Genomic DNA, 18,325 nt, shown 5'->3' on the forward strand with positions numbered 1-18,325 from the left:
TAAGCAGTCAACAGCCAATGATTGAGATACCAAGAAAGCAATCCTGTTTTGAAAAGACCTTACATAATGCACACTCACTGCAATATAAAGCAAGATTGTAAGATTAATTTGCCAGTTAAAATGTTTACTATTGGTGGATGCCAATGTTGTATGCGGGGTAGATACTATCCATCATAGATACATAGGTAAATAACTACACTATATTGTATAACACTATAGGGGAGTTTATTTTGCAACTGTCATTGTGTTTCATACCTTATCAATACAAGCAGAAGCCCTGCTGTTTAAATGGAAAATTCTTGAAAAATGCCACCATTGAGTCAATATAAGGTTAGCGAACCCAGATTCATTTCACAGCTCATAAAGATCGCCAATTCACTGCTGTGTGCGCGTATTGTCAATGGTACAGAGGGCATTGCACTGGATTTTGCAGTCCATTCCTCTTTATACTGGAATGTTATCTACTGTGCCCATAAAAAAAAACAGAGTCAATGACATAAACACATTCTTCAGTCCTGGAGACAAAGCCCTTACGTTTGGTTGTAAGAGTTGATTTGATGGATGCTTGCTTTCCCCTCCATCCCTCCCTAGACTGATCGAGAGAGAGGGGCCTGTTTGGATATGCATCACAAAGGCTTCCTCCAGTATTGATCTGCAGTGGGTTAAGGCAGTCTATCAGCAAATGTGCCTCTCTGGGAAAAACAACATGAGATTAAAAACACACAGCCAACCGTCCGGGCGGCAGGCTGCTGATGGCCCCTTATCTCTGCCCAAAGGTCAGTGTGCACAGATATAATCCACTTTTCACTTAACAGCCTCATTTAAGACACATCGCATGCAAATATAGTTAAGTCTCTCCCCCTCTGGAGCGCTATCATTTTCGAACAATTCAGTATGTTTGTCAATTTTGTTTGCAAACGTGTCAAAAACAGAACCAGTTTTGCAGACAGGAAACCAGGGTTCTTTAATCTTGCCAACAGTAGCGAGAGCAAGCTTTTTTCCAACCACAAGATGAAAGCAGGTGTGACCAGGTTTGTTGCTGAAATGTGTAAAAGTCGTTGCGCCTGAACTCAAAGACTTGTTAAAAATGAAATAACTTTTATTTTGAATCAACATAAATACATACAATTATTGTAATACCAACATAAGGTAATGGTATAGCACATTAAGACTATATATATAATTATAAAGATACCATTTGGTACATAAATATTAAGTAACAAAATATGTAAACCTATTACATTCAGAAAATCAACAGAAAAAAACATGAACAGCAGTGTTATCCACACTCCATCTTAATTTAGAACGCAACCATTGAACTAACAGTATTAACAAAAATAGGTGGACAGTATTTTGGAATCTCACTAAGAGCAACTGAATAAGGGACTTAAGTTACATTATACTTTGCATAAAAACTAGTATTTTCCTAAAAATATTTCCAACTGAGGAATCTAACCGAGTCTTGTCTTCGTGGTGGCTGCATTGTTGGACATGAGAAGCATGATGTTAGTAACGCTCTTTAGGTTCACTGAACTTGCGTCTCTTCGGTGCCACAGATGGGACCTCTTGGCTGCAGGGGAACTCAAACTGGGACATCTACCAATCACAGAGGAGGTGATCAAGTCCACAGTTAACACAAGAGTTTGCTGCAATTTTATTGGAGCTATTGGGGGGAATACTATGTTCAAACAATGGGTTAAAAATTCCTATTGAACAACATGGAAACAAATTATTTAAATTGGTGCTATCGAACCTTTCAAGCTAACAAATACCACACTACATGCACCATGTGTATACAGATAGATGTAGGACTGAAGCAATGGCTTTTTACATGACAACAACCAATATGCTTACCATTTTTTCTTGGACATGGGATGACTTCATCTTGCTGATGCTGTGCACCTCTGTTTTCCCCTTCCTCTCCTGCACAGGAAGAAGACACAAGCAGTAAATCACACAAGTGAAACCCAGACAACTCAAAAGAACTCAGTAACTACCTCCGTTGTTACTACAATCCACCGTACATTTTTCCTGGTCATAGAAAACACATTTAATTAGCTGTAACTAAGGGGATTAAAAACAAGAAGTCATGTGAGAAGAATAAAATGTAAACTGACGGTAGTCGACTGGATGACACGTCCACTCCTCGTCCTGCTCAGAGTCATCTCCTGGTCAGAGGTGTTCTTTACCACCATGTCCATCTGAGACACGGTGATGAGGGGAGGTGTCAGGATCACTGATATTGAATAACGTGGAGCCTTTCAAGCTGTAATTCCTGTTTTCACGGTGACACAACTGACACACCTGAGAGCGTTCCGTGGTTGTCTCGCATACTTCTATATTCTTTTGGCAGCTCACCAGGATATCTGTCAAGGGAGTTGTGTGAAAAAGACAGTACAAAGTTAGATAGGCGTCAGACTGCTATTGATAGCAAATGCACTGTCTGCAACTGAGTTTGGCGAGGAACAGCTATGTGGAGCTCTTACCCGAGTTGTCAAAGTTAAGATTGTTGTTTGGATCATCCACGTCCTTTATGATTGGATCATACATTAGGAAATAATGGTAAATTAAACACCTAGTGATGTCTGGCTATTTTTAGTGATGTAAATCTTCCACACCCAATATACGCCATTATGTTAAACCTTATAATATACTCAGAGCTTGATAGACAGAAATGTTGACATAACTTACTATTGTTTATCACAGAAAACTGTGTCAGCTCTATGTAAACTCTATTTTCCTTTCCAGGGAACCCGAGGTCTACCTCATACTTGCTGATCTGTCTCACAGTCCCCTCCTCCGCCATCTTCAGCGTCCACTTGTCTCTGACACAGACAGGTTTATCCTCATCCACCTGTGAAAAGTGGGTACCATAACTGTCAATCGATTAGCATTCAGACGGCAGTAGCATTGCTGGAATTTGATGCATATTCAACTCCTTATTCAAAGTACCATACAGTATATTTGAAAACCCTGTTCAAATTGCCCCCACCTCCACCCTTACCTGTTCGAGCCTTCCTCTCTCTGTGGTCACGTCCATCTTCAGTGTGTGGAAGGGAGTGGCCACTTCACCCATGGTCAACCTGACAGGTTCCTTTTCAAACTCTATACTGTCGCTGTCTCCTTCCTTGAAGCCAGGAGGCTGGTAGTCTTCGGGGGTAACTGAGATGGCACACACACACAAATTCTAGACCACAAAATAATAAATAGACTCTATGCAAGAGGTACACTGAAGAGGGGTGTTTCTTACCGTTGTCATAGTAGGATAGTTTCATATTGAGACAGACACTGTCGGGCAGGGGACCAAGGTTTTGCATAAGCGTATAGAGCTTACGCACCAGCAGGATGCTGGCCTTCTTGGTGTTGCCGCAAGCCATCATGGACACTTTATTACTGTTTTTGCTTAATGGAAAGGAAATATTTTAAAAGATAAAAGTAATTGACATGAAATATAAACCGATTGTGGATTTACAAGTCAATAAAGCATCAAACCTTTCAAAGTCCATCTGAGGTCCCTTGTCAGTGTACTGTATCCTGAACTGGTAGCATTCTGTTACCTTCTACAAGTGGTTAAGAAATACCAAAAACAAGTAAAAGTAAAGGTCTTACCGTCTAGAATTGTGGTGATAATTATCAATGTTACCAAGGTTTGCACCTTACCTTAGGATTATCTTGATCTGTATATATCTAGAAGGTAGCAAGTGAACACAGATTTAATGGAAACAACAAATGATAAAATTGAGGTTCACTTGCCAAAACATTAAATTATAATAACTTGTATTTAGTTTATATTAAACATAGTTTCATGTATTGCATGTACTTACAGACAGGACCACCATTCGCAGCTATCAGATGGACAAGAACATGCATCAAAATATGTGATACCCATAATAAGATACCCAACTCAGTTATTCTGTCCAACAACTTCATGTAATGACTTACGTATTTCCGCTGAAGGGCATCAAAGCATCCCTGCATCCTGTCCGGGTATTGTTTAAAACCAAAAGAAAAAAATTAAGAAAAGTGAATTAATACTTAATTATCTAACATTTTAAGGGAACACTTCCGTTCAGAAAGACAGAGTGAGTGACTCAACAAAGTGTCCTGGCACTGTCGCTTTAAGACCAGTGTGATCTCGCCAAGATAGAATGTCACTCAGTCTCCTTCTGGCCTTTGAAACATGATAGAGCTTTGGCTCAATATCACAATCATAGGCTATTGATTTGATAATGTCCTACTGAGACTAGATACTGACCACTGTACAATCTGACTGGCACCAGGGCAGCTGCGCTCCTCCCTAAGGATCATCACTTTTTGCTCTATGGGAGAGGCGGAGGGATGGCAAGAGAAAATGCAAGCAAAAGATATCTCTAAATCAGATTTCCCAAATGCTCCACTCAAGATTATACAGTGGTTTTAATAGTAAAAAATAAAAAACATTTGGATACTGAAAAAGTATCCAGTAACAGACAACAAATACTAAGTGAATAGAATAATTACAAGTGTTTCTTGCCTTCAACATATTTGCTTCCATAAGCCTTCTCTGGGAAAAGACCTCTGAGGTAGGTGATGCTAGAGACTGCAATGGCAAGCAGTTTCTTCACAACAATCAAAGATTGCTGCTCTGTGGCAACCAAATTAGGCAGTAATTGAGTACCCTAAAAGTGAAATAATTTACATTTTAAAAATGTGATGACATTAGATTAAAAATAAGTCAGATAAAGACTGTATTTATCTGCCAGGTTGCCCCAAAGCAGCTCCTAACTAGCTAGCTAGGGAACTTACTTGGCCGGTCCTCTGACGTTGCTCACATGCCATGTCAGGACAAGTTGTTAGAGAAAGTTGTCTTTAATTAGGATCTACAAATGAGCAGTTATCAATTCACAAATTTCAGCAAAAAATAGAATGAGAGCTACACTGAAAACATGGTGAAACTTAAGCTGGGCTAGCTAAGTTATCTAGCTAGCTAACTAATAAGGCAAAGTTAGTCTAGCGTTAGCTGGCGTTATATGCCTACAGTTCTATCCACAGACAACACATCTACACACATTCCATTGCCTGGATAGCTCACAAAGAACAACATTGAACCGAGTGTCTCAATTGTCTATCTAAAAACACAAACAGAACTGACATAATTGTGTTATTTTGAATGTCTACCTGCTATGTAGCTAAACTGCACGCTTTCTGAGGGCAAAATCTTTCCCGCGGTAAGGCTGCAGACAATATACCGGTCCTTGTCCACCCGCCTAAACAACTGAATGAGCTGAATCAGAAATCAAAATATGTACCGTTATTTATATCGTTTAAACTTTCCCTTAACGAAGTCTGGTTGATCTTTGTTGAAGTACATGTACGTTTGTATTATTTGAATTAATACATTAATAGTTGTTGTGGTTTAATGCAGTGCAGCCCCAACACCTGGCGGTGACCCTTATCTCACCACTGCGACGTCTTTGAATTAAGTACAGTCAATCACAATTTCTTTACGATTTTTGACCTTTGGTTGGCTGTTGTTGTAAATAGAAAGACAGGTTTCCATTCGCCCATTGGCTACTGTATATGTATATCACTTATGGGAACTCCCATATCATGATGTCACTATCTCGTCGCCATTTTTGTTGAGGAGCAGTCGTATGTCTATGGTCGTGTCCATAAGAGGCGGATTAGGTTTAGCCAGAAAGCACAGGTATAAGAACAAAACGTTGCATACATTGTCTACCTTGCCAAATCGGACAGCCCTTGTCCACTTCAGCTGCAAAATGTCGTCAGAAAATCTGAACTCAGACACACATATGGATTACGACGACGAAAAACAGGTTGGTTTTTAATGAGACTGTTGAGTTGGCCAGCCAAAGCTAGCCTACCTAGCTAGCATTGCCATGTATATTCTGCTCAACTGATGCTACAGTATTGTACTGACATTGTAGCATCACGACCTAAGAATGTGTTAACAAAAGTTTGCAATAACTTTGACTGACCAACAGATGTACTGGAATGGTCGTGTGAACGACTGGCGATTGTGTACCTTTACTGTAAACATAAAATTGCATTAGCTAGCTAAACCTAGCTGTATTGTAGTACGCTAATCCTTCAGCTCTCCCTTGCTTGCGAGTCTACAGGTTGGGATATGCCAGGGCCTGTGATTGGTATAACACTGCAGTGAGTTGAGGCTTCCGCCTTTGCTCACGTCAGACCAGCTATAATTATATTAACATCATTAATAAAAATGGGCTTCCCCATATAATTTGCAATCTCTGTCAAACAGTACAACAGTCATCTATGCACCTTTATTATGGTAATCCGCAGAATATGTTAATATCTCGTCGTTTTCATGTCACTTAATGCCTGCTGTATGCATCTGTTTAGCGATACATTAAATAATATGAGTGTCAAATGGCGGCCTGTTGTCAAAATGCTTGTACTAATAGTACAGATGCCCTGCTGATTTTAATGCTTTTAAGAGGTATGTTTACATTCTTGTGGGGTCAGAAATGTTAGCATACCTTTATATGGAAGACATTGTAATAAGATGTTGTAACACTAAAGAGTGCACTAAATTCATTATAGCCTAATGTTACATTTGATTGGTTATTATAGTTGGTCAGATAAAACATACCAGCCCCCTTAATAGTAGCCTAACTGGGCCTCACCCCTCTATTGCCATGTGTGGGGCTGAATAAAGCAGCTCATACATTTTTTGTTATGGATCCAAGTGAATCAGCATAGTCAGTGCCACATGTCCCCTTCTCCTATGGAAATCTGTTCATCCATGCCTTGAGTCATGTTCATCCTTTTTGTTGTTGTTTGTCAGTATTCATTCGAAGATGGGTTTCTCAAGCCTAATGCTACCCTACAACTAAAAGGTATTTCAAGTATGGCCATGCTGACTTTACATTTCAATTTTGATAGAATTGTTTTGACTCAATCTCCAGAAAACTGACACAGACAGGTGTGTCTCTTCAATCTACATTTCCTTTGTCACCATTTGCTGCCTGTCACACAGGAAGTGACTAGAGAGATGGGTTAACCAGTTATACAGGTAGAGAAGGGTTTCTCCAAGCAACGGCATGTTTATAACAAAACATGCATGCATCATAGCCAGGGTATTTTTTTGCTAGGCGTTGGGCACAATAGCAATTGACAAAGTACCATACATTGGTTTGCCATCCCACTTAGTGTTAAAGACCCTCTTAAATCTTATCACAACTCCAGTGTCAAATGTAACCAAACCCTACATACACAGATCATTCATGGTTGAAAGAATCAGGGCTTTGTGCAAAGAATACAATGGCATTGCTGGGAAACTGAAAGGCAAGGTTGTTTGTCTACATTAATTGTGCAAGAGTGTGATATAATTGCTGTGAAGCTCTTGTTCATTCATTCTTTTCAATAAGAGCAAGTTTGTCTTCTGAGGAAGCTGTTTATTTGCAACTGTGAGGGCGTTAGGGATTGGTTCATGCAGTGTGACTAATGATCAGAGACTCATAAGTCATTTCTTTGGTTGTACCCAACTTCACAGCCAAAACGAATTGTGTACCCTGCTATTGTGATTGAGTCATCTTGTTGTTTAGTAACCTGTAACGCAATGGCAAAGCTATACTGCAAAGAAACAGTACAGGTATTGCCCCAAATAAACAAAGACAATGGTCATCTTACATCTTACGTGAGAATGTTTAGATTGATATGTCTTCCTTTAAACATCGTCCAAGTCATCATGAATATCTCATACAAGACCTTTCAAAAGAAATGTTTTCTTTTTGGGTGCTGCAGGATTCCCAAGAAAAGAATGCCAACCCTGTGATGGCTGAGGAGGCCAAGTTGAAAGCCAAGTACCCCAGTCTCGGCCAAAAGCCCGGAGGTTCAGACTTCCTGATGAAGCGGCTACAGAAAGGGGTAAGTACTGCAAGTTGAAGAGGACTAGGCCACCAAGCATGGTCTGCATGAGGGTGTGCAGGCTTTTGTCTGAGTTTTATAGTGATAATGATCTACTTCTAGCCTCAATGTTTGTGAGGAATCGATTTGTTGAACGAGAAAGGAGTAAAAGGCTTGCACACCTTGTATCAGGCTCGGAAGACAAATAACTAGTAGATGTTAAGTACCACTTTGTAAAGGGGGCACCTTACCAAGCCTTTCTAAATGCAGTGAGCATTTTTCTTGTCTCCATCTCCAGCAAAAGTACTTTGACTCAGGCGACTACAACATGGCCAAGGATAAGATGAACAAACAGCTGCCTGTGGCACGTCCTGACAAAAACCTTGTCACTGGGGACCACATTCCCACACCTCAAGACCTTCCACAAAGGAAGTCCTCCTTGGTTACCAGCAAACTTGCTGGCTAGCCTCCACTCTTCTCTCAACCCAGGGCTCCCGGCAAATGTCTCTCCTCACCCTTCTCCTAAGATGTGCACATTCACTCCCCTCCCCCTATTCATTTCCAGGCTCCACCTGGCTTAACAATATCGGGGAGAGCTGTTGAAGTCAGTCCATTTGCTTGTTTATGTACAATATGTGGGTGAGTGGGAAGGAAGAGAGGGAAGGGATGCAATGGGATGGTTGCCTGGGACCCTTTCCATCATCTCTTCACTCACACATCAAACCGCCTTGCACTCTGCTCTACCGCTTCCACTGTCTTTGTTTGGTGTTCCAAGGTAGATAACAGCAGATGTGTCATGGGGAGTGCGCTGAGTTAACGCACTTTGTATCATGTAAAGTACGTTTTTACATCCTGAATGACACCAAAATAATGTTGTGTGAAGCAGTGAGGAACCACAATTGCGTCTTTAGCCGCATTGCAATGTTGTGTTTCCATTGATGCTGGTGAAGTCAATCTACGATTATTATTGCTTGCATACCAAATTGGGGAAAGGAAGAGGTATCCTGTAAGGAAATTGATTGCTAAAATCATTGGGATAGTTGGTGGCGGAATATAGGTTGTTTATCTTTTAGGTGTTTGTTTAACAAGGTCACCCTCCTACCTGACCAAATGGATATGAAACTGCAAATTCTTCTGCTCATGTTGCTTTATTTCTTGACTCCCTTAGGTCTTCTCTCTTTAAATATGCTGCATGATTGTAACATGTAACACCAACGTTTGTTGAAGGTAAGATCAGTTTTAGGAAGTACGAAATGAACCATATTGGAGCCCTAGGATGTCTGTGGTGACACTACACTCCTTATTCCTTCCCTCTTTTCCTTGTCCTGATGATTAATACACACTCATCTTCTGTACATTGACAATGGAAAATTTTGAAAGAATGCACCCTGTATTCATTTTCAAGGCTGGGAAGTGCACCGACTACTTAATTTTTATGTAACCTTTAGGCTTTAATGCAAGCCTTAATGATTTAAAGGGAATGATGCAGTATAATGCAATGAATATATTTTATGTGTGCAGCCAGTGTTCAGAAATTACTTTTTGATCATGTGTCTTTATAAGATGGTCTTGGTGGTTAATTATTGTGTGGACTTCATCACAACAGTGCGTTTGTTATCCTTTCTTACCAAGAAAGATGAAACAGCAAGTTCTAGATTTAATAAGTTGCTAAATCATTGTCTACATTATCTCCATCGGATTGCAACATGGGGCCCTCACAGTGCTAATTCTAGATTTTCCCGTATTGACAGGCTACAGATATTCAAATCTAAGATCTCGGTTGTGTTTACGAGGTAAACTCTGAACAATCTGATTACCAGGTGTCAAATGGTCCCAAGATCAACCTCTGCACACTCTAAGTGGGACACTGCATGCTTTTGGGATGTGCTCACTTTGACACATATGGCAAAGTGTCAGAGTTTAATGACGTAAGGGGAGGGGGCAATGTGCTGGCATACATAGTCATGACACCTGTTGGAGACATTTAACTCAGACAACGACATTACAAGGTTCTGCAAGTGAGTCAAATAAACGTTGCATGCAGTCCAAAACAGATGAAGTAGGATCTTTCATTATCAAACAAATTAGCCCTATTCTTTTAGCATTTCTCGAGGGAATAATCACACTCTGAATGAGGTTGATTTAGGGTCACACGAACATTGAAAGAGACCCACACTTTCCTGTTGTTAAATATTAAGTTTGTGTGAAACTGGCATTTAATGTGCTTGTTTGGTGTAGTATGAATGTGCTACTTCCCAGCCATTGTACAGTAATATACTTTATTGGGGGGGGGATGTTTTTTTGTTTTTCCCAACCATTACTACTTCTGCTTTGTCTATTTGTACGGCAGAAGCTATGTGAATCTGTAAAATATGAATATATGTGTAAATGCTGCTGAAACAGTCGACAAATCTCGAACAGATGATCAAATTGACCCCAACAACATACATTCAATTAATATCTTGCTGCAATCTCACTCTTAAGAATTGTAACCGGACAGGATAGGCTTTAGGAAAAGTGTCAAAAATGTATTGGAATAGAGCATGAGTGAGGTTGTTGACCAGCAACAGAAGATGAGGGTTCTTGAATGCTACTTTTTGTGCTCTGTCTTGGTTTTGTATGTTTTAAACTCAGAGGTATATTGCAGGGTATGTTTAAATACCATGACAGAGTGAATATATCCTGTTTAAGCTTAATAAATATGTGCCAGAATGTAAAAAAAAAAAAAAATTGCAGACAGTGTGCTCTATAGTATCTTGTGCTGCTTACAGTTTATTGTTGTTTTGCAAAGTTTTATTTTTCTTTATGTTCGCACTGCAAAACTACATAATTTTATCCTGGCCCATGATAACTGCAGGAATATCAGGAGCACTCTTGCTTCCAAGTAAACTAATTTCGATAAGAATATGATGACTGTAGACAAATATAAATGTTGAAATTAAGAATTTAGGAAGTACAAGAATACTGAGAATGTTTCATCTGTGTAAGGGTATAGGAGTGGATTTTTGTCAGTATTTGAAATAAACTTTTACATTAATACAAATCATTATGGGCACTGTATACGTTTATTGTAATGTTTTTGTTATCGTTATATTTGTCTTTGTACAGATTTACAAAGGGTTGTACTGCATGTATGGAAATGTATTACAAACGTTTGACCTCTAGAGGGAAGTAACACCCTTATGGTTTAAGTTCTTCACTCAATTTGCGTCAGATGCGTAACTGAAACACCGAGATAAGCAGATTTTTTTTGCTGCATTACTTGGAATCCTGTGTGACTGTGAACATTAACCAAAACAATGTCTGGAATGCTGAGAGATACTTCTAATTCAATAAAAGCAAGAGCTCTGCAGTTTCCTTCTAAGACCTAGAAGATTAGGTTGTGGCCACAAAATTCATTTTTCAAAACCCCCCAAAACGTGTATACATTTTAAATTCAAGATTTAGAACTGGGGGAAAAACAAAGAACGAAAGACAAAAAGACCATATTTGGGCTTCCTCTTGCAGTCCCACTAGCTGGCTAAGTTACTGGTTTGTTAGCGTGACGTGTTGCCCGACAATGTGTCTTTAAATTACCATGCATGTGTGCAATAGCAATTGCAATGGCAGCAAACGTGTTATAAAAATCACTATATGTCAGAAAGTGTATGCAAGAATAATAAAACATGAAAAAGGTAGCTTCCGTCGTCGAAGTCAGCCCAACGTCTTCCTGGGCGTGGCCTCTTGCTTTATTAAGGCTTACCAACTCTGAATCATTTCCGTTCCTGCCTTACTCGTCAGCGATGGAGGACAATTCGGCATCTTGGTAAAAGCTAGCTTTATACGGAACACACGTTTATTAAATACTTTTCTAAATTTTCTTGATTCAAAAGCAGCTCTTTCATTTATTTCAAACTAAACGCCAAGATGAGTTTTTTCCTAACAAAACGAGCAACAGCCAGCGTTTATAATCTGCTCGTTCCGCCTCAAAATGGAGTCGTCGAGCTGCACTATGGCACGACTACTGGAGCCCCGTCCAAAATGGATAATCAAATGGAAACTTTGACCAGCGACACTCCAGTACGACCCAAGATTTTAGGAGTACACAGCGCCTGTAAAAGCGGTATTTTGGAGAATCATGGGTCACTCCAGAAAATCAATGACGACGAGGGTTCTTTGCCCTGTACTCCCGAATTGTCATCTTCTATGGAATATGGGTTAGATTTGACCAGCAGCTGCCCTTCAGGTGATAAAGTATTGGAGCATGATACCAGAGAACTAATAGGGAGTGTACTTCTGGACTACACGGGACAATCTGGGTCGCAACGTAGTTGTAACCAAAGCAAACCTTTTTCGACTATGAAACGAGTGGTGGAAGACGTAATTGAAAAACATCAACTCGCGTACAAAGGTAAGCTAATTTTGAAAGTGGAAAAAAGCTCAACCATGCTAGACTACACATAGTTGCCCAACTTATCCGTGACTCGTTGCACGAGGCCCGTTTTCCACTTCTCCTTTTAGTGACCCAGGACTTAATCTTTAGGGAGAACCCTTCCTATTGTTAGTAGACATGAGAGAATTTGCTTTGACGAGGCGGATATTGAGCTTGTGGCATTCTGAAAATATTTCTTACATTTGTATCCAATGAAATTGCAATGTCAGAATCTGAAAGGGATTTATTCGCCATTTAAGTTTGCACAGACAAGGAATTTGCTTTGGTAGGAAGGTGCATACAATAAACATAGGAATCTTACATTTTGGTCTAACTATACTAAGGGTACATAAACAAGCAAATTTGTTTTAAGTAGAAGGATTTTGTTTCCCAAATAGTTGATAACAATGCTAGTAGGTCCATGTAGCTTGCTTCGTGAGTTTTCTGACCCAGACTTTGACACACAGGTATGATCTCCAAACTGAGTTTGGATGACCGAGGGGATGACATGAGCGTTATCACGTCAGTGGCCAAGAACATCTTCAGTGATGGAACAACCAACTGGGGTCGTATTGTCAGTCTGGTGGCTTTTGGGTCGGTGGTGTGCCAGTACCAGAAGAAAAATGGCAGAGACAACTGTGTTGAGTTGGTGGGCCAAGAGATCTCCAATTACCTCCTTGGTGATCAACGAGACTGGCTGATCAGCAACAATTCATGGGTGAGTCATGTTTTTTGTCTAGCATGACCGGATGTGACTTGCATAACTATTGTGCTCTTACGCATGTGTTCAACTTATTGCTCCACATTTCATTGAACTTTGTCTATGCTCTTTTTCAGGAGGGATTTGTGGAATTCTTTCGCATTGCCGATCCAGAATCCACAGTGAGGAACACCCTAATGGCATTTGCTGGAGTTGCTGGGATTGGGGCAACATTGGCCCTATTGATCAGGTGAACTGGTTGGACTTGGGACTTTTTTCTCTCCATGTCCAAGCAATGAAGCAAAGACTAATCCATCACACTCTTCAACACCGAAGATGTAGTTCACTGAACAATGTTCCTTTTTTCTTATGACTATATGAGAATTATTTTGAGGTGTGTAAATGTGTGCTTTTCCTCTATCCCCCTCAATCATGTTCTTTTGGTTTTGGGGGGATGCATACTGTGTAAGGACACTTGAAATAGTTGGCACAAATAGCTTCTTATTTATTAAAATCTATTTTTGTAATAAATGTATAAAATAAAATCACTTTGCCAACTCTTTTGTACATCAAAATTGTACATTTGTACTTTTGAAATGGCAACTAAATACCCATAAATAGTCAATGCCATTTGTAACCAAGATGGAGGCCTCATCACTGCCTTAGAACCTTTTTATTTTCAAATTAGTTTCAGTTTGTTGCAAAATTGTTAGTCTAACATCTGCTGTGAATCAGTAATGTCAATGGATGCAGAGTTAAAAATGAAAAGTGGAACTTTGCTGACTAAGGATATGGTTGACTGTAAAGTCAGACATGCTACAGAAAAAGCCTTTATTAGGAAGTGTAGGAAAGACTGGGTTGTAAAGGCTGTACTTTCATCCCATTTTTCAACACAGCCCATCCACTATGCCAGGGTCTATGGTTTTCCTGGCAGTTTACATGGTACAAAGGTAAAATATATGGGTCCTTGTACAAGGTAATATATCCTGGTAAATGACTGGTAATATTTGGCAGTTTACGTTTTAAGACTTCAACATTAGAGAGCAATGCATTTCTAAATTCACCTTATGTCGAGTTTGTTTTGTGCAATTATTTGTCTACCAGAAGGGCAATTTGGTAATCATTTGTCTGATGAAGCAAAATTCACATGGTGCTGATGGATGTATGATTGGAGACAGCCCTGTATTGAAATATTTAATGCTGAGAGCATTCTTAGTGCTTGCATCACAAATCTAGTCTAAAGCTACTGCTATAGTTTTTTGCAGCAATATTTTTCAGCCCTTCATTGAGATTCAGTTAAATGGTGTTGCAATATTTCCTTTTTGGTAGTGGCTTCAATTTAATAAATCAGACATGCTAAACTTGGTCTGAGTTTGACACCCTACATTATTCACTTAAGGGGTTGGAGGAGGGGGTGCCAATATTTCTTTCTACCGTAACACTAGTTTCTTATGCAGAGTCAGAACACTCCAGCTCTAACTTGAATTCCTCATTCACTAAACGCATCAAGTATTTTGTTTATTCACACCACCCCAAAGAAGCAGACGGCTGTTATTTCCTAGAAACTGCTGCTGCTGTGGCTACGTTGCGTAGCCGAATGGTGTGTCAGTTTTGCACACCTAACCACAGGCTTGCAGTTGAGCCTCATTTGGCAGTCAGAAAATGAATATACACTCGAACATGTTTATGAATATGCATAGCTTAGCCAATGCAATAAATAGAATAACAGTTTACAACATGATTGCTTGACACACCAAAGTAAACTTCCTTTAATAACATTTAAATGTGTGCAAACACTAAATTGCACCAAACTTGCTTTGCAAGTTAATTTTAGCAAATGAGTTCAGTTGATTATGTAAATTGTTTTAAAGTCATCTGTGCAATGACTTGGTGGCAGCCCAAAACTTCCTCATTTCATGTTTTTAATGAATTGTCATATGCATATTTGAGTTTCAGTAAATGCAGTTTACTAAATATTCCAGTTGTATTGGTCATGCTAGGCAAGGCCTTAAACTTCACGGCTTAAAATTATTAAAGGCTATTGATTCAAGACTGATGTCAATGTGGAAAGGAAGTTTGCATGTGTCTGTTTGGAGATGAGTAAAAAGGGCATAATTAGCTGCCAATTTACATAGGCTTCCCGATAACTTTAAAATAAATGCTCCAAATAAAATGGCCCTATAGGTGGATGGGCACATTGACCTGTGATGTAAACTGGTATCCTTTCAAACAGCTATGGAACATACCAATATACAAGGTATTGTTGGCTTGGACTGGTGACTGGTAAGTACAATTTACAACTTCCCAGGGAAATGTCCAAAATGTATCTTTTAAGGTATTATTCTATTTATGTATTTCAATAACAGCTTCTCTTTTAAAAGGTTAAATGACTTATTTGTGAGGGGTATGGAAAAATATGCCTTACATCTTGAGGATATTATTGTGGAAGCCTGCAGAAGGAAGCCAGTAATAAGGTTTGATCATGGGAATCCTTTGAAACAGTGACTGCAGCTTTGTCACTCAGTGTGTGTCCCTGCACCCTTGTTTGTTCAGATCATCCTTGTTGTCTCTGGTTACAGGACAAACACACTCATAGAGGTCTTATGAGGAAACACAGTATGTCGTGTCCATGGTGACTGCTCACACCAGACCTCACCTAATCCTCTCCAGAAGCTAATGACGTTGGCCACCTCTGTGGTTACCAGAGTACAAGGACATGTGGGCCTTCTCAAACACCTTGGATTAAACACTGTGGAAATTAGCTGTAAGGTGAACATATATAGGGGTTTACACCATACAAACTACCTGGAGTGGTTAACCACAAACTACAGAAGTTGAAGAATACAGAAGTTAAAAAGGTTACAAGTAATGACTTGCTAAACTAGTAAAATTATTGTAATTGTTTCTTTGATAACCATTTTTCCATACCTATGCTACAGGCAACAACTAACAGTCAACAAGTACTCTGTTTGTTCTACTGTTGTTAACTTAACAACAGTAGAAATAAAGAGAATTGGTGTCGAACTTGAAAAACAAGGTTTTTGGGAAAAGCATAAACCAGATAATTTAAAAGAATGTTAAGTATTTCTTTGTAATCAAATACTTTTCAAAAACCCTCAAGGAGCTTGCTTTGGACGTTTGGCCATGACCTCCTAGAAACCTTTTACCAGGAAATGTTTTGTCTTTATCTCAAATTCTTTACATAAGTAACTTCAATGCTGCTGTAGTGCTTGACTGATTAAAGTAACTTAAGACCAGTACAGACGTATTCCCTTCAGAAACACTGCATAGCTGAAGAGATTAAAGTTTATTTACAAGTTAGGTAACTTGAGCAAAAGGGCAGGGTTTTTTGTTTGTAAAAAAAAAAGGAAAAACTAACTATACGATTGGCTGACAGGTTCTCCACTTCCCCTTAGCAACAACCCGCCCCTGCAATTTAAAAAAAGCTACAGTTTCCCAGAAGTCAGCTGACTCAAGTTTATTGTTGACAGAGACCAGTGCAAAAAGACTTCTCTTCTTCACCGAGAATACTTTTTACTTGAATACTTTGGAATAATTTAATATGAGATGGGAGAGAAATTGTATTCAAGTTGAAGTGTGACTGGTATTTTGCAAATTGTATACTGCTGTCTTCTTGTATGCCACCTCAAACAGAACTCTGAACCTTGTACTTCAATGACTTGGTCTGAGTAAGAGATCCTATTCAGTCCACAAGATCATGTGTCATGTGTTTATTCCAAAGTACACTGGTGAAATGTGTCCCTGTGCGTTATTCCCTGTTCACTCATAAATTATCAATAAACTTACTGAAATTCTGCTTTGAACTTGTCCACAATTAACTTTTCTCAGTCTACATTTTTATGTAATATAAAAGCCATCATTCTTCAGGGAATACAGTTAAACCTTTATCTTTTCTATTTATTCTATTCTAAAATACTCAAGCAACAACATCATTTTGGCTGTCTATCCTAATTCGTGACTACAAGCCAGGATAATGATCCCTAGGGAGGTTATAATGGACTAATAGCCTTTTCCATTTTCTGCAAAGCCAAAAATGTAGTCCAGTGAAAATGACTATAAACAGTTGGAATATAATATATGTATATTGCCAGTAATTTAATTCTAAATGTTCTCACTTCAAGTAGTGCAAATTGTGGCTGTAGTGACTTGTATCATATGGTATTTTGATCAGGAGACTGTGGACCATAGCATACCCATGGACCATAAAAACTATGTTGACTAAAGGGGGTCACTCATTTTCTTTAATTTGATGTTATATAAAGCTAGTTAGAGGAGGATCCACATTTATAACTGCCTGAAGGGTTGTGTTTGCCGAGAGATGCAGCAGTAAACATTGTAAAGGCATGGTCAACCCTTACCATGGTTTTCTGTATCTACAGGTCAATTTTCAGGCCTAGGCTTGTTTGGTCCCGATGCTCTTGTGTGTGATATGTCTGGCAAATCCATACAGTGCATTTGGGTCAAATGGTCATTGTCAGGTGAACCTTCACCTTTTGTTTGGAAAATTGTGATAAGGACGAACCATAATGTCATGTTTTCTAATGCACCGGTTGGCTGTGTTGTTGTCTACCTCCGTTTTTATTTTGTGGATCCTTTTAGAATGTTGAGTCATTGGGTTCATTGTAACGCTAAACACAGTGCTGCGGATGGACAAAGCACATCAGATCAGGGGGTCATTTGCCAAAGCACAGTTTTTGTGTAAGCAACAGTAGAGTCATTACGAAGTAATGCTTTTCATGTGACCCAGCATGACTGTGAATGACTAAGGTATTTGTGAGATTTCATATCTTGTCCACAATGTCCAGGGATCAAGGATAATGGGCAATGAAATTGTTCTTCTCTGTGTTATCTCAAAATAATCCGGAAAGCTTTGCAATGCAAGGGAAGTTTTGATCATTTTGTGAATGTCAAGTTCGGAGAGAAAGGTTTTCTGCAATGTTAGTGGTCTTTTTTATTAATCAATCCATTACTTCATAATTAAAATTGATTCCCACCCTTGACCAGAGGGCAGGCAATCTAAAACAACTGAAGGTTAACTTTGTTGTACTTCACTGGTGCCTATCAATTGAGAAAAGCACTTAACCTTCTCAAGGGGCACCTCTGTCTGAGTATATTCTCTTTGTAAATTATAATAATAGGCCTACTATGTGGAGAAACTAAAATGTGATTCACATTGTAAAACATGGCTACATTCTTTTCCTGACAGCCTAATCTTATCGTTCACATTTGTATTGTCAAATGACACATTTTCAATGCATTTCAATGCACCACTTGACACATCAGAATTTTGTCTCTTGGATTCCCACTGTCAGGTTTGTCTA

General features: G+C 39.2%; 3 protein-coding genes across 6 annotated transcripts; 2 read left to right on the forward strand and 1 right to left on the reverse strand.

Moving 5' to 3' along the window:
• Window positions 1–1,077: 1,077 nt before the first annotated feature.
• Window positions 1,078–5,474, reverse strand: hormad1 (HORMA domain containing 1). Of its 4 annotated transcripts, none has more exons than XM_084709379.1 (17): window positions 5,441–5,474; window positions 5,158–5,263; window positions 4,786–4,859; window positions 4,514–4,658; window positions 4,256–4,319; window positions 3,943–3,979; window positions 3,825–3,845; window positions 3,661–3,687; window positions 3,493–3,560; window positions 3,251–3,402; window positions 3,005–3,162; window positions 2,765–2,854; window positions 2,487–2,529; window positions 2,305–2,366; window positions 2,118–2,201; window positions 1,855–1,923; window positions 1,078–1,596 (listed from the first exon to the last, which is right to left on the reverse strand). In XM_084709379.1, the coding sequence occupies exons 3-17, from the start codon at window positions 4,816–4,818 to the stop codon at window positions 1,507–1,509; spliced, it is 1,143 nt and encodes a 380-aa protein (XP_084565505.1). In that variant the 5' UTR covers window positions 4,819–4,859; window positions 5,158–5,263; window positions 5,441–5,474; the 3' UTR covers window positions 1,078–1,506. The 4 variants fall into 4 exon arrangements, with proteins under 4 accessions (XP_084565505.1, XP_084565518.1, XP_084565499.1 ...); XM_084709392.1 differs by having other exon boundaries at window positions 4,786–4,797; window positions 5,378–5,463; XM_084709373.1 differs by having other exon boundaries at window positions 5,378–5,463.
• A 77-nt stretch (window positions 5,475–5,551) lies between these two features.
• On the forward strand, window positions 5,552–10,918 carry ensab (endosulfine alpha b). The gene is made up of 3 exons (XM_084709414.1): window positions 5,552–5,816; window positions 7,771–7,893; window positions 8,171–10,918. The coding sequence occupies exons 1-3, from the start codon at window positions 5,634–5,636 to the stop codon at window positions 8,336–8,338; spliced, it is 474 nt and encodes a 157-aa protein (XP_084565540.1). The 5' UTR covers window positions 5,552–5,633; the 3' UTR covers window positions 8,339–10,918.
• A 711-nt stretch (window positions 10,919–11,629) lies between these two features.
• Window positions 11,630–13,543, forward strand: mcl1b (MCL1 apoptosis regulator, BCL2 family member b). Its single transcript, XM_084709404.1, has 3 exons — window positions 11,630–12,262; window positions 12,751–13,001; window positions 13,121–13,543. Exons 1-3 carry the CDS (start codon window positions 11,779–11,781, stop codon window positions 13,235–13,237), a joined length of 852 nt encoding a protein of 283 aa, XP_084565530.1. The 5' UTR covers window positions 11,630–11,778; the 3' UTR covers window positions 13,238–13,543.
• The last annotated feature ends 4,782 nt before the right edge of the window (window positions 13,544–18,325 follow it).

Source organism: Hypomesus nipponensis, chromosome 2 (assembly GCF_054491055.1).
Source record: "Hypomesus nipponensis isolate SF chromosome 2, ASM5449105v1, whole genome shotgun sequence".
Classification (NCBI taxonomy): Eukaryota; Metazoa; Chordata; class Actinopteri; order Osmeriformes; family Osmeridae; genus Hypomesus; species Hypomesus nipponensis.

What these genes read in the sequence shown, in the direction of transcription:
- hormad1 (XM_084709379.1), bottom strand. Translation starts at nt 4,818, where the DNA reads ATGGCATGTGAGCAACGTCAGAGGACCGGCCAA. An exon ending in ACTATCCTACTATGACAACG is followed by an intron (nt 3,163 to 3,250) that starts GTAAGAAACACC and finishes GTGCCATCTCAG; the next exon opens with TTACCCCCGAAGACTACCAG. An exon ending in GACAGATCAGCAAGTATGAG is followed by an intron (nt 2,530 to 2,764) that starts GTAGACCTCGGG and finishes CCAATCATAAAG; the next exon opens with GACGTGGATGATCCAAACAA.
- ensab (XM_084709414.1), top strand. Translation starts at nt 5,634, where the DNA reads ATGTCTATGGTCGTGTCCATAAGAGGCGGATTAGGTTTAGCCAGAAAG. An exon ending in ATTACGACGACGAAAAACAG is followed by an intron (nt 5,817 to 7,770) that starts GTTGGTTTTTAA and finishes TGGGTGCTGCAG; the next exon opens with GATTCCCAAGAAAAGAATGC. An exon ending in TGAAGCGGCTACAGAAAGGG is followed by an intron (nt 7,894 to 8,170) that starts GTAAGTACTGCA and finishes CTCCATCTCCAG; the next exon opens with CAAAAGTACTTTGACTCAGG.
- mcl1b (XM_084709404.1), top strand. Translation starts at nt 11,779, where the DNA reads ATGAGTTTTTTCCTAACAAAACGAGCAACAGCCAGCGTTTATAATCTG. An exon ending in ACATCAACTCGCGTACAAAG is followed by an intron (nt 12,263 to 12,750) that starts GTAAGCTAATTT and finishes TTTGACACACAG; the next exon opens with GTATGATCTCCAAACTGAGT. An exon ending in TGATCAGCAACAATTCATGG is followed by an intron (nt 13,002 to 13,120) that starts GTGAGTCATGTT and finishes GCTCTTTTTCAG; the next exon opens with GAGGGATTTGTGGAATTCTT.